The following is a 15779-nucleotide window of genomic DNA, read 5'->3' on the forward strand; positions in this document are numbered from 1 at the left end:
TCCCGACACTGAATTACTGTTGATGGGTTTTGAGGGAACCACAGAATTTAATCTCTGCTATTTGCGGACAATGTTGTTCTGCTGGTCTCATCGGACCGGGACCGAGTGTGAAGCGCCGGGATCAGCACCTCCAAGTCTGAGGCCATGGTTCTCGACTGGAATAAGGTGGTTTGCTCTCTCCGGGTCAGTGGAGAGTTCTTGCCCCAAGTGGTGGAGTTTAAGTATCTCGGGGTCTTGTTCTCGAGTGAGGGAAAAAGGCAGCGTGAGATTGATAGACGGGTTGGTGCAGCGGCAGCAGTGATGCGGTCGCTGTATCGGACCGTTGTGGTGAAGAGGGAGCTGAGTCACAAGACGAAGCTCAACGTTCCCACCCTCACCTATGGTCACGAGCTTCGGGTCATGACTGAAAGGATGAGATCGCGGATACAAGCGGCTGAGATGAGTTTCCTCCGCAGGGTGGCTGGGCGCACCCTTAGAGATAGGGTGAGGAGTTCGGTCATCCGGGAGGAGCTCGGGGTGGAGCCGCTGCTCCTACACATGGAGAGGAACCAGCTGAGGTGGCTCGGGCATCTTATCTGGATGCCCCCTGGACGCCTCCCTGGGGAGGTGTTCCGGGCATGTCCTACCGGGAGGAGACCCCGGGGAAGACCCAGGACTCGCTGGAGAGATGATGTCTCCGGTCTGGCCTGGGAACGCCTCGGGATCGGGAAGAGCTGGAGGAGGTTTGTGCGGATCGGGAAGTTTGGGCTTCCTTGCTCCGAATGCTGCCTCCGCGACCCGACTCCGGATAAGCGGCAGAAGAAGGTGAAGAAGGGTTTTGAGGAAGCGTTTATTCGTGTCAATTTTTTTCTGCCACTCCCGATCGGCAGGGGTCGCTGCTCCTCGCCATCAATAGCTTTTCTGTCAGGAAATCGGCAGGGAGCGGAAGCAGCGTGCAGTTGCTCGGCTCAGCCAAGGATCCGACTGTCATCCAAAATGCCGAGCCTTACTATTCGAGCAGACGCCGGTTCTCTGTGGTTTCTCTTCTGTATCATTTACTCTCAGTTTCTGACTGCGTCGTCCGATGACATAGTGGTGGCGTGTGGAGGATTTGTGAAATCCGACGTGGAAATAAACTACTCATTGATCGAGGTGAGTTAGCTTTTTAGCTGTCGAGCTAGCGGCGAGCTTGTTCAGCGAAATACGATTATAAACGGCGGTGTTAGTTTGACAGGAATTAGCAAGGGTTTTACTTACTCAACGGCACTTGTTATAATCGGGTTTTAGCTTACGTCCTCCCCATTAATAATAAGGTTATAAGTTGCTAATTTCAAGTCTCAGCTATTGGTGCTTTTTTTTTAATTGTATGGCAGAGACAGCGTCGGGCACAGGGTCAAATGGTGTTTGGAGATAGCACATCATAAACGTTGTGAGTTTTGAAACTCAAGAACTAGGCAGTCATGTAAACCAAGGTTCTTTTATGTCGTATCCAACTTTCTATTACTACATTCTATTATCTGTTAAGGGCCGAATCCTCCTGCTTATAGAGCACTTTTTTGATGTGCTGTTTCTTTAATCCATATCATAATGGATGCTTAAATTATTGTTCATATACACCGGTAAATATTTGTAAATCATATTTTTGACTTGTTAATTTGCTCTTCTCTTCACAGATCAAATTGTACACAAAGCAAGGATCCTTAAAATATCAGACGGAATGTGCCCCAATCAACGGCTACTTTATGATCCCTCTATATGATAAGGTATGTGTAGTATGTCATGATCATCTAAAAAATATTATTTTTTTTAAATTACTACTACTTTTCTACTGTTCAGGGTGATTTCGTGGTCAAGATTGAACCTCCTGTTGGTTGGAGCTTTGGTAAGAACAAAATGGCGTCAGATTCTTCTTGCATCAGACATGTATACCTCATTAAATCTCTTTTTTTTTTTTTTAAATTTTTCAGAACCCACTAGTGTTGATGTGCACATCGATGGCATCACTGACATCTGTACCAAAGAAAAAGACATCAACTTTGTTTTCACTGGGTTCTCAGTGTCTGGAACGGTAAGTGTCAAATATATATGTGTCAACACTCTTATGCCGGGATGGTTCAAACTCCAACCGGAGAGTGTTTCTCCGAAACAAGCGTAATTTGTGCAGTCTGTGTGTATTTATGAAATGATTGAGAATAATATGTTATTGCTAAATGCTATATGCTATTGTTTTTATTGTCAAACTATTCATATTTTATGTGATACAGGTTCTTAGCAAGGGCCACCTTCTTGGGCCAGCGGGAGTTGAGGTCAAACTGAGCCCCAAAGGAACAGGCGATGCAATTCAGAGTGTCTCAACTCACCCTGGGGGAAAGTAAGTTGATGTTACAGTATCGTGTACTGCCTCCTGTAGGTTCTCACTTTCATTTTGCCTTCATTTTATTCAGTTTGTGTCCCCAGCAGCATTGCTTTGTTTTGTACCTGCTTGTTAATTTTTGTCTGTAATATTTATAATGAATCTCAGCTCAAATATTGTTATTACAATGCACACAAATGTTACATGCATTCTTGCCTGGATTTTAGGTGATATCTTACCTGTAAGACTGAATATGCCCCTCGTATGCGGCGCCTAAATTATAGTCTTCAAAAAGGAGCTGATTTGTTTGTCAGATATTTTTGAGTGACCCTTTTCTGAAAATATTTGTCTTGTTTCATCTCAACAGATTCACATTCTCCAAAGTCCTTCCTGGTATCTATGACATCATAGCTTCTCATCCTTCCTGGACCCTGGAGAAGGTAGTTATTTATTGTTTTCTGGCATTTTCCTATCACCTTTACTGGATAAAAGAAATATAAAAAATAAATTTAAAAGTCACGTATCGCAATTTGAGCCTGTGCTCAGCAGTAGATTGACTACATGGTTATAGTACAATGTGATTAATAACTTACTCTTATCGTGTGTTAAAATGATTTATCTGAGGCGCTTATTTGTATGTCCAATTCAATGCAATTTTCCATGTTTTAAATGTATGACCAGTTTCTAAATTCAGAACATCGCTCCTTTGAAATATAAATCCAAATCGTGGATAAATTGCTGATCAATAGTTGCAGGACAGTCTTATGCTAAATTTCAAACAAAAGGAAAGAAGGAATGTTCTACGTTATTTCCATGTTGAACGATCATTGTGACCTTCACTGTGCTTTGTATTCACAGAGCAAAACCTCGGTGCATGTATCCAATACTAACGCTGCAGCTGCTGACCAACTGCTGATTGGGGGCTATGATGTATACGGGGAAGTCAGCAGTGATGGAGAGCCCATGAAAGAGGTCACCTTCCTGCTGTATTCAGCCTCTGTGAAGAGGGAGGTAATTAAAGTGCAGCCAACGTACCTGGACACTGGGTTGAAGTTGCAAACTGCATTTCTAACTTTGCCAACTTGTAAGTCTAAAAAATGTGTGGTGCTTTTTTTTTTCCACTACAGTTTGTCAGTGGCTGTAACACGTCCCCTGTGGAAGGGGCCGACCCTGGGGACAGTTCCTTACACTACCTGTGCAGCTCACTCTCCGGAGAAGATGGCACCTTTGTCTTTCCCTCACTGGCCAGCGGCGAGTACACTGTTGTATGTTTCCTTTTTCTCCCATATAAAAAATATCTGATTTCCGAAGGGGAGAAACTGACATTATTTATTTGTATATCTATTATATCTTTATTGTCAGGTGCCTTTCTACCGGGGTGAGAGAATCACATTTGATGTTGCTCCTGCCAAGTTGGATTTCAAGGTGGAGCACAATAGTCTGAACTTGCAGGTAATGAATGGCACTTTTACGTTCTGTCTGCTATACTGTACACACAGTTGACTTTTCCTCTGTTGACTTTATCCCAAGCCCATCTTTCGGGTCATGGGCTTCTCTGTGACTGGCCGAGTTCTCAACACTGTGGATGGGGAAGGCGTCGCTGATGCCACTGTTTCGATTAACAATCAGATCAAAGGTAATTCAGCCTCCATGACATAAACCTAATCATTTTACAGGATTCAAACTGCTGTTGGTTGCTGTGAAACACGTGGCTGTCTTAGCTCTATCACCGAGACATTTCTGAGATGTACATGAACATCTCCATCTTTAATGTCATTGAAAGGTTTTCCTTTGAGCAGCACACATTGATGCCAGTTGGAAAAGACTAAAGCCGTCACTATTTCTCCTGTGTGACTCCAGGAAACTACACATTATGATATTTGGCTTGTTAAGTTGTTAAACCCCATGGTTCTGTAGTTCTCTTGTGTAACACATCTCATGCTTGTGTCCTACTCTCCAGTGATCAGCAAAGATGATGGATCTTTTCGCTTGGAGAACATGACGGCAGGTGCCTACACCATCCGCGTCAACAAGGACCTCATGTTCTTTGAGCCAGTCACAGTGAAAATTGCCCCAAACACCCCACAGCTTCCTGACATCATCACAGCAGGGTGACTGGGGCTTCTTATTTTTATTTCTTTTCTGTGTCTATTTGTCAGTGGAACTGAAGCTGTTCATGTCATTGTTTTCAAACAGGTTCAGTGTGTGTGGACAAATCTCCATCAGCCACCTCCCTGAGGGCATGAAGCAGCAGGGTCGCTACAAAGTGACTCTGACCCACCAGGGAAAGGACAAGAACTCAGGACGCACGATTGAGTCAGACCCACAGGGGGCCTTCTGCTTCCAGACAAAACCTGGGGACTATACTGTGCATGTAAGATTAATAGATCTGAACACTTCTTGAGAATGCAGTGAGAGATTCTGGGTGTGAAGAAGAAACTAATGGACCTGTGTGTCTCTAGGTGTCTCTGCCGGATGTGGACGTGAAAGCTGGACTGGCCTTGCTTCCTGAGACCTTGGACATCTCAGTAGTGGACCGACCCCTGACTGACCTGCTGTTCACACAATTCATGGCTTCGGTTTCCGGGAAAGTCTTCTGCCTCGGTACTTTTTTAAGTTCTAACTCACAAACTCAGAGAAATACGGGTTTAATATTGACATGATTATATTAACACATGAATGTGGCTTTTGACTAACTTGTTCTCTTATTAAATCCTAGCGTCGTGTGATGACCTCTCAGTTGTGCTGCAACCAGTGAGTCGTCAGGGAGAGCGGAGGACAGTCAGTCTGTCCAGCAATGGAGACATTCTCAACTTCTCTTTCGACAATGTTCTGCCTGGAAAATACAAAGGTGCTGCCACATTGTAAAAAATTCAATTGGCAGGTTTTTGAAGATTATGTTTTCAGTGACCTATAATCAATTGCATGGAAATGTTCTCTGGTATTTTGATATTCCACTTCCTTTACATGTGTTGCTTCCTGTAAAATATTTTCATACATTTACATTGTATGCTTTGTTGTTTGCAAGCACCGTTTGTTTGCTTGGCTTTGTATGTTTTTATAACTTGCTTTTTTTGCCACTAGTGAGCATCTCACACGATGAGTGGTGCTGGAAGCATAAATCCATGGAGGTGGAGGTTGTGGACTCTGATGTTTTGGGATTGGAGTTGAGACAGATTGGCTATATCCTGCGTTGCTCCCTATCACATGCCATCACACTGGTCAGTAACAACCCATGTACTGCCTTGAAGCGAATTTTCAAAGATGTTTGATTCCAAGTTTGGTTTTCATGCAGGAGTTTTTCCAAGATGGCAGCAAACCTGAAAACGTGGGCGTCTACAATCTCTCAAAGGGAGTGAACCGCTTTTGCCTCTCGAAGCCTGGTGAGATGATTTCCATGCTTATAGATGACTGGTTTTTGTATTTAAAAAAAGAAGCAGTGGTGGGTGCAACATGTCAGGTTTACATGGACGTAATACAATATTGGTGGTAATGAGCTGCTGAATGGCTTGTGCAGGTTTCTACAAAGTCACACCGCGCTCCTGCCACCAGTTTGAACAGGATTTCTACATCTACGACACGTAAGCAGAACAAAAACCTTTCTGTTCAGTGCTTCCTTGTGCACACTCAGTCAAGTGATGTTTTCAATGATGTGTTACAGCTCGGCGCCAAGCATCCTCACTCTCACTGCCGTACGGCATCGCATGACTGGCCTCATCACCACCGATAAAATCATGGACGTCACTGTCACCATTAAGTAAGACACTGGAGTGGAGATACACAACTGTGGTGTGTTTCAGCTCTTTAAAGTCAGCTTCACCATGATTCTGTGATCATGATGTTTCATGGCTGCAGTGCACTAAAGTAATTTATGTGTGGACAAGCTAAAAATGAATCTCACAACCGGTCAACCACAGACCTATTGAAGTGAATAGGTTGAAGGACGTATACGCTTGAAAAACCACCTGAAATTTGCACACAAAATCATGTATGTATGTAAAGTATTTTCAAGAAGTGTAGCTTTTTAAAGATTAATAGAACAACAATCCAGGATTACTGAAAGGGATGTTTTTGTGGTTAAATATCACGGCAGTCGTCGCCTTATCTTTTGATGTCAAACAAAGAGTGTTTCCTCCGGTTCAGGAGTTCAATCGAGAGCGAGCCGGCGCTGGTTCTCGGTCCTCTACGGAGCCAGGAAGAGCAAAGAAACGAGCAGCAGCTGGCGGAGATCGAACTGCGGCGCAAAGAACGAGAGCGGAGAGCTGCTGAAGAAGATGGCGGCACAAGAGACGACAGCACGCTGGTTTTTGAGAAGCCGGATGAACTGGTTGGGCCCTTTCACTACGAGTTCTCCTACTGGGCCAGGTCAGCTTTTCTCATGTTCATCGTGCTGTAATGCAAGCACTTGGTAACAGACATAAGCTCTAACTGGTAGACTAATGTGCTGACCGTTTTATTTTGTTGGTATAAAGTTAAGTAGTGGCAGGACTGCTGAGTATCATTGCTTATATTTATCTTACCAAACTGCATTGATCTAAAGACTTCTGGAGTCATTAATTCTGAAGTTATTGGATATATTGTTAAATACATAAAACGTATTTGTTTGTTATGTCTGGATAAAAACCAGAGTTTAGAAAATAATGTGTTGAATTGTATCAATATCTCACAACTCTAGTGTCAGTTTTTTTGTTACTATTGGATTACAGTGAGATGAAATGTTGTAAATATGTGTTGATTTCTCAGAGCTGGAGAGAAGATAACAGTGACTCCGTCCTCCAAAGAGCTCCTGTTCTACCCTCCTGAGGTCGAAGCTACAATAACTGGAGGTCCAGCCGTGAACACTCAGTCGTCCCTGACATGAAGCAGGGTTGTTCTCAACATTTCCGCTCTCTTACTCTCAACAGAGTCATGTCCAGGCCGTGTGGTGGACATCGTGGGTCGTGCCGGTCTCTTTCTCGAGGGCATAGTGTCCCCACAGCTCCAGGGTGTGGAGATCTCCATCTCAGAGAAAGGTGCTGCAGAGACTCTTGTCACAGTGGTCACCAATGAGCAGGGCGCTTACAGGTATGGTTTCTGATTGGCTTGTTGCTAGTTTTTGACTGAATTCAATGTAACCCCTGATCTTTTTTTTTCCTCCAAATTTCCTAGTGTTGGTCCCCTCCACAGTGACAGGCAGTATGACATCAGTGCCAACAAAGAAGGCTTCGTTCTCAGTCCTGTGGTGGGATCTGAGGGGGACTTTAAGGCATTTGCTTTGGCAGGTGTCACCTTTAAGGTACACGAGACACTGTCTCTTTAACTTGTGTTTGTTTGCATCATCTATGCTCTTAAAAGTTTAATCCTTTTGCTAAACGCAACACACAATTCCTTGATGGTTTTAAGGGACTTAAATTATCCAGTATGCTGTCTGGAAAGAACCTGAAGTTGAGTGCTTTGTTTTAAATCTCATGCCATTTTGGTCTTTAAATTCACCAAGTCCCTCCTGAAATGCTTAACAACTGACGTGCAGCTTTTTCTAAAGCCCTTTGGGAATGGGATTATTTTTCCCTCAGCTTTAAATGGGATTCAGGCCATTAGCGAATGTGTGACTGCAGCACCGCTGCCGCCGTCTGCTGTCACATTTGATTTTTGGATTTCTTTATGGTCACTGTTGTGAGACGTTGTAGTGTAGTGAAGCACCAGGCTGAAGGCCCTGGGTGATTCAGACGTTGGTGCAATTGGAAGGAATAAAAACACTGTGTTGACTTGTTGTTATTACCCTGTACTCCACTATACACCTCCTGCTGAGTCTGGTGTAGATTTGTTTTTATTGCACCGAGGGGGCTCATTTTTCCCACTTCACCAAAACACAGACTTTCACTGTCAATTGAAAGGCAATGAGGCTCTTTAATGTGATTCAAATTCTACTGTTCTGATATACAAAGGGATTGTAAGTACAATACCTGTATATCAGTGTGATTTTGGAGAATTGTCAAATGATACATTTGGCTGTTTTCTCCCAGACTATGAAAGGCTTTACGCTGCAAACAACCAAAACAAAGATAAGAGATGGAAAGTGTAATGATCATTTGAGAGTCTTAAAGAAGTATCCAACTTGGATTCATCTTGGATACATCACTTCATACAGCAAAAAAACAACAACACAAAAAACAGTCAAGTGTATTGTAAACAACAACCATAGAAGAAGATGACTGTTCAATGTTGTCTGTGATCCTATTTCAAGTTGTTATTTAATGTTCTGTATTTCAGCATGTAGATGTTTCTTTTATACCCTTTGTCCTCTCTTCCTTCCCAAACAACCGTATCTGTTTTGTTCGATCCTGTGCAGATAAAATCAGAGGATGGTCTCCCCCTGTCTGGCGTGCTGTTGTCTTTAAGTGGTGGCCGCTTTCGCTCCAACCTGCTGACTCAGGACACCGGCCTTCTGACCTTCAATAACCTGGTATGGAAGAGTCTCTCTGTTGCCTCTTTGTTTTTCCCTCACATTAATCACTGCTTTCATTTTCCAGAGTCCCGGTCAGTACTACTTCAAACCAATGATGAAGGAGTTCCGCTTCGACCCGCCGTCTCAGATGATCTCCGTCGAAGAGGGTCAGAATCTGAGCATCGATATTACTGGTATCAAAACAGCATACAGGTAAAGGTTTTTCCTGTCGATGCCACGTTCTCTACCCCGTTGTTTGTACTTGTGTCTGAATGTTCATCTGGTCTCAAGCTGCTACGGAATGGTGCAGTCTCTGAGCGGGGATGCGGAGAGAGATGTGGCTGTGGAGGCGGTGGGTCAGGCGGAGTGTAGCATCTACAGCGAGGACACCGTCACCGATGAAGAAGGCAGATTCCGCCTGCGTGGTTTGCTGGTGAGAATGAGAGAAAGTAGCTGTTGGTCTGTGACAAAGCATTAGTTATGGACCTGTTGGAATGCAACGAAAGGTGTGTCAAACTTATCGCTGCCCAGAGTGTGATGCGTCCAGTACAACATGGAGGGATGTTTACTTTTTGTGCTGGGTCATTGGCTCGATTAAAAAGTGGTTTGCTGTCTTTGTATCGATCGAAACCCACAGGTTTATTTTTTCACCTCTTTCTCCTTGATAGCCCGGCTGCAAGTATCTGATCCAGCTGCGGGCCGAGGGCAACGACCACATAGAGCGGGCGCTTCCACAGCAAAAAGCTATCGAGGTGTGAACGTGATCTCAGTTGTCTGCCTCTGTTTGAAGAACAGATTATTTCATCGCCTCCTTTCTCTGTATCTGTGAGACATGAGCTGCTACTTCCTGTTCTTGCACTCCTCACTGCCAACAACAAATTAGTCAGAGCTTCACACACACTTGCTAACAATAGTTCTTATCCCTTGATCGTAAGGACTTTTTTTTTCCTCCGACTTTATGTATTGCATATTGGATTAAATGAAACGGATGAAAGGTGAATTCCCCTTCAGATCTCCTGCTAATGGATCTCAGTCGGATTTGCTGGCAGGTTCAAGAGGGAATTTGACACCAAACTACTTTCAAGCATTAAAACTTTTGATGACGGGGTTTATTTAAGTTATCTTGATGTCTCAACTCGGCAGCTACATGAAAAACCTTTTATAATTGAGCAGCGGAAATAACTGTGGGAACCGTGTGATTGTGATTTATCAGCTGCTGCATCGCCTGAGACTTTCCTTCTCCCCAAAAAACGAGCCTTTTCCTTCCATTGTCTGAGTTTCTCTACTATTGCGAAAGAGCACCACCCTAATCTCAGACTTCATCCCCTTTAATCCTTTTATTATTTCATCATGTGAAGCGTTCTGGGATTTTTTTTTTATGTTTCGTCACTCATGACTTGCTTTCTGCTCAGGTGGACCACAGTGACATCGACGGCGTCAACATCATCGCCTTCCGACAAATCAACCAGTTTGACCTCAGCGGGAACGTCGTGACCTCCCCGGAACATCTTCCGACAATTTCGGTACCGATCGCGTCCAGCAATACACATTCAAAACTCTTTCCAATGATGTCATCGACTGATGCTTTCTGACGTCAACTGTCTTCTCTGTATTCAGGTGAAGCTGTACAAGAGTGACAACCTGGACAACCCCATCAACAGCGTTTCACTCGGCCAGTCTCTCTTCTTCCATTTCCCTCCGCTGGACAGAGATGGAGAGGTAGGTGACTCACCAGCCGATTGAATTCGCACGGACGTGAAGCCACGACCAACCTAATACACAGCCTTCCATAGAGAGTGTGAGCATCTAAACCACTCCTGCATTCCTCTGAAGCTCTGTTCCCATTGGGTTAGTTTTTTATAGAGCGACTTTGGGGTCCCTGATGTGGTGTCAGTGGTCGATCCTTTCACTCACTGTCTCCTCCTGTGAGTGGGTGCCACACAGCTTCCTGATGTATCACTGGCAAACTAAAAGCCCCCTGGTGTAACCTGGGACCAAAAATCTCACGGATCACCAAACCATATGGTGTCACTGGCCATAGTGAACTGCAGCACAATGTGGTATTGTCTATCACAAGTCATAGCAATTGTTTCAAACATTCCAGATGTTGTGTTGCACTACATGGGAAGAAGCGTTTCTCTCTCCAGAGGGACTCCTGCAGAGGAGGATGGAGACGAGGGTAAACAAATTCCAGCCTAGTGATGTAAAGCACAGTCAAGCCTCACCTTTGCAAGAGAGAAAACCGTGTGTCTAAATGTGATAGATGCATTAAAACCTGTGCCGATTTCCTTTAAGACTTGTAACAAAGTCAAAAATGACATGGTGATCTTGTTGTCATTAGGGTTCCTGACTTGGTGCGAGTTTTGTAGTCGAGACCACCAAATCTGAGAGAAACCAGAGACTACAGGGACCAGGTCCAAGACCAGGACTTCGATTGACTGAGACCAAACTGGATACAGAGGCATAGGTCTAATATTCATGCAAACACACACATTTATTTCCAACTGCAAAAGAAATACTAGTCATTTTTTTCAACAACTGAAATGCTATTGTTGGAACAAACTTGTAGTTTGTCATGTACAGTATTCACTTTGGGTGTCTCGGTTACACCCCCTCACTGGTCTCAGTCTAAACTCGATCACTGGCACTCAAAGTGTGGCTATTACACTTTGTCTCTTTATGCTTCGGTCCTGCTCTCGACTTTGGTTAGATGGTCTCAACTACAACACTTCATGGTGCATTTGGATTGGACGAAAAATTGCCATCATTTTTACGTAACTTGGCGTCTCTTGGTGCGTTTTTATTTTAGTTTTTTTTTTGTATACGATCAGCAGCGCTGATGTAATTTGAACTAATGCCTCATGATGTGGATCAGTTTTGATGGGAGTTTCACCCGCTGGTTGTTGACACACACACACACACACACACACACACACACACACACACAGGTCTCACGTGGGAGCGCTGTATAAATGTCGTCCTTTTCAAACTCAAACCACATCCGGTCCATGATTCTACCTGACTCACAATATTTTTTTCTAGACTTTCTAATAAAAACATACTTTTATTTCAGACATGGGTGCCATACTGCACAGCAACAGTTGACGCTGTTTAAACTACCCAAGCTTGAAATCAAATGTGTATTCTGATGGTCACTGACAGCATGTGTATTGGTGCTGTGCGCCTGTAGAATAGTGTCACATTGTGTCCTAAAGCTCATGTTTCCTGTTCCCACCTGTGGATGGTGTCTGTCAATAATAGTCACCGAAGCCTGACCATCTCCTTCTGCTCTGCAGAGCTACGTGTTGATGCTCCACTCCTCACTGTCCCGCTCCCAGTACGACTTCACGCTGCCTCAGGTCTCCTTCACCTCCTCTGGCTACCACAAGCACGTTACCTTGACCTTCAACCCCACAGTAAGGGCACATGTCAAACGCCACAGTGGTTGGATTTGAAGCTCAACATTCCTTGTGTGTGTCCTCTCAGCGCAAAGTGCCTGACCAGGATGTGGCCCAGGGTTCTTATGTGGCTCTACCTCTCACTCTGCTGCTGCTGCTGGCAGCGTACAACCATGAAAAGGTTGGAGTGTTGGAGGAGTTTGCTTTTTATTGACCCGTGGGAAAATGGGAAGCTGATCGATGTCGACCGCATGTGGTCCCACAGGTCCTCCCGTTGGTGCTGCAGCTGGTGAGTCGTGTCCAGGGTGTGAGGAGCATGAGTCAAGCCACCGCCGACAACGCCACAGCAGATGAAGCCAAACGTCAGGCGAAGCGACCAAAGGCCAGACGCACCTGAAGACAGCGACGCCCTGCACTTAAACCGACTTGACCCATTCGGGTTTGAAGGTGCTGACAAACTGTTCGGCCCCACAAGACTAACAATGAGCGATGGACATTTTCTGTGTTGTTCCACGGACACATTGTCATTGTCTGTGTTGAGATGAGCCATTTTTCTACCTTTGTAATTTATCTACTGAAGGTTTTGCTTTGATTTTGGAAAGAAAAAGTATATTTCTTTTTTTTTTTGCCACAAGTTTAAATATTAAAGTAGAAGTGAGTCTCTAGTTTAGACATTTAAATGCACCCCACGTGTTTTAACCACGCACAACCATGGTGGAGAATCGGGACATCGGAGCCGCGCGTCTCTGCCTGAGATGATGGTGTGTGAGTCGGACTGATCTGACGCCTTCAGGGAGTGTGGTGAGGTGGAACTGATACCAACTAATTTATTCGTAACAATGAGCTATAGATGTGAATATTGGGATTGAATTTCTGTTTTTTTAATAAATCACGGTGAGATTGATTTTATTGAACAACATAAATAAAATGATAATGTGTTACTGCCTTTGCCACAAATCTGTGATTTAATACGCAACATATATATGGACTCTAATGCTAAAGTGGGAGAGTATCAGTCATAAGTTTTTCATGTCATAAGAAAAGCCTATAGGGGGCAGTGTAGCACTAAACTTGAATTTTAGTTCCTCAAGTCAAAAGAAACAGAAGCAGACTTCACGCTTTGAACTGTGGGTACACAATCACGATGATGCTATATGAAGTTTAACATAACTGAAGACTGAATTGCTTTTTGTTTTTCTCCTCATGACTGTCAGACCCCTCTTTCTCCAGCCATTCAAACCAGAAATGGATTTTAGCTGTTCAAATAAGGCATTCTCCAGAGAGACACAATTTCAAAAAAAAAAGGAACAGTTCGGAGGTGAAGAAAAGGAGGTTCATGTTTATCCACTCTCGTTTGATATTTTCTAACACTCTAGTGTTAGAAAATATGGATAGATCCAACTACTATGATGCCTGACCATGCAATATATCAATATTTTTAGCATGCTAGGCCCATTTTAAAAGAATAAATATATGAATGTTTCTGCTTCTCAGCTGTATTAAGGCATTTTCCCCATGCGATAATGCCTTTTGTCACCCCGTGGCATATTGCAATGTCTCGCGATATATCGTCACTCCTGTATCGGGACGTATATCGCATCGCCAAATACCAGCCAATACACAGCCCTAACTCAAACCCGATCCTGGCCACAGACTGGAGAGGAGATGAAGAGTCTGCAGGCCTGACTCCACCACCATCGCTGTATTTATCACAGTGTGAAAAACCCTGAACCTCCATGAGAAAAGGCTCTAGGTCTCAGTAGCTCTAACCAAAATCGCTGTTCCTGATGATGTTTACATAGTAAATTGTGAGCAGAAACGTGTGGCGAATGAATGAATTCTAAAAGGTTGTTTATCGTGCATCTGTGGGTGTTGTTTTTGTGAGCCAACAGCAGCCTGATATTAAACTGCTAGACTGCAGCCAGCTCTCCTCACCTCTGGTATTCACTCAGTCTCACAGCAGTAGCCACACTTTTTATGGGATTTTCAGGGAGCCGCGCACCAGGCAGACTCACGAGTCATGGAGGAGCAGTTCCGGAGCCAGAAAGAGAAAGCGCAGACGCGCTTCTGAATTAAATATTCATCAGTAATGAGAGGGAAATGGACGGAGGCCGGAGGGGTGCGTAACCAAATCCACCAGCAGCTCACAGCAGCTGTCAAAACCTGCATGTGTGGTGACAGCACGCAGACTGAGGAGAGGTTTTAGAGGTGTGTCATGTCACCCTGTTATGAAACCAGACTCGGTGTCCACGTTTGAGGATGAGGTGAAGCTGCCCTCGCCACTGTAATAAGAGAGAGTCACGGTGCTTAAAGTTTCACCTCTGACAGATTCATCAGGAGACGGATTCGGTCACCACGTTGAATATCATCCCTGCGGTTTGGAGCGGCGGCGCTGTAACCATGAGGTTCCCGTACACGTCATGTTACACGCAGTGTTTTCAAGTAGCCGGAATAGATTCTGTTTTAAATTACAAAAACAAGATGGCCGTTTACTTTCTCCATCTACTGCTTCAGTTTCATTGGTAAGTACAGACTGAGTGACCAAGATGTTCCCTGCTCCCTTAAAGCAGAGGACGGGTTCTACTCTGAGCCTCTTCTGAATGACAGCGTTTTTATTTTCCTGCTCAAGTTCAACTGCAGTAAGGGAAGGAACAGACTTAAAAGTGTCGCTTCCTTCTCTACAAGTACGAATGCAAAGGTCCTCTTGAGATGCAAAAGTGAGCAGCTTTGAAGACAATTTCTCTAGTGAGTTTCCAAAGCAGCGTTTTAATCCATCATGTTAAACTACATGGACAACGCTCATACAGTTATTTCTCTTCCTTTCGCGCTGTTTCATATCCAGTTGACCAGTGTGTGAACGGAGAGTGCAGAATCTCATTCAAGCTGCTTCTTGAGCGCAATTATCGCGCCTTGTTTTTGATTTTATTTCAATGCGGTTCAACTCTCAGAGAGCAGCAACGAAGCGTGACGTCATATTCCAGCGACACATGAGAAGCCAGAAAGCTTGCAACACAGTGGCGGAGGTGAGTCAAGCTCCTGAGCAGAACTTCTGTGCCATCTATGCAAGCAAGTTCTAGACCTCTACTGTCCAGTTACACTCCTGCATCGAACAGCAGCCCATCCTCACTCGTGCCGTAACCCGTTGACGTTGGGAAAGTGGACTTCTGCGTCCTATACTGACAAGAAAGGCAGCCTCCAGCGCTACTTGTTGACGCATTAGGTTTTCAATTGAACCACGACACACAAAAAAAAGACAAAAAAAAGCTCCTTTCGTTCAATATTTAACAACGTGTCAGCGGCTATTTAAAGCCCATCAAACAGTCATGTGTTTCAGTCACAGAGGTGAGCCACATAAAGGGTTATAAATAGCAACGGATGACACCCAATATGATTCAGTGAAGAGAGCATCCGAAGTCTCTTCGCACACCCACCCACTCCCCGCCTGGCGCAATCTCTGAAGCATCCTGAGTGTGGTGCTGGCGCATGTTTGCACCATGAACAAACACACGAACAGCGTGGAAGAGCATGCGTCGGTGTTCCAAACAAACTTGACAAACTTGACCAGTGTGTCACCACCCGCTCCAGCCTTAAAGCAACAATGCGTAACAGTGACACATAAATAGAT

The 15779-nt window shown here is 44.4% G+C and overlaps 1 protein-coding gene across 1 annotated transcript; it reads left to right on the top strand.

Moving 5' to 3' along the window:
- The first annotated feature begins 949 nt into the window (after positions 1–949).
- Positions 950–13484, top strand: LOC128753918 (nodal modulator 1-like). Its single transcript, XM_053856116.1, has 31 exons — positions 950–1131; positions 1653–1742; positions 1816–1861; positions 1947–2047; positions 2244–2350; positions 2700–2772; positions 3191–3343; positions 3460–3597; positions 3695–3784; positions 3863–3968; positions 4293–4443; positions 4529–4706; positions 4795–4936; positions 5052–5183; positions 5417–5553; positions 5628–5715; positions 5850–5913; positions 5994–6089; positions 6476–6697; positions 7076–7158; positions 7237–7396; positions 7481–7607; positions 8661–8774; positions 8842–8969; positions 9048–9189; positions 9425–9508; positions 10169–10279; positions 10374–10475; positions 12053–12172; positions 12243–12335; positions 12420–13484. The coding sequence occupies exons 1-31, from the start codon at positions 976–978 to the stop codon at positions 12549–12551; spliced, it is 3666 nt and encodes a 1221-aa protein (XP_053712091.1). The 5' UTR covers positions 950–975; the 3' UTR covers positions 12552–13484.
- The last annotated feature ends 2295 nt before the right edge of the window (positions 13485–15779 follow it).

Source organism: Synchiropus splendidus, chromosome 2 (assembly GCF_027744825.2).
Source record: "Synchiropus splendidus isolate RoL2022-P1 chromosome 2, RoL_Sspl_1.0, whole genome shotgun sequence".
Lineage (NCBI taxonomy): Eukaryota > Metazoa > Chordata > Actinopteri > Syngnathiformes > Callionymidae > Synchiropus > Synchiropus splendidus.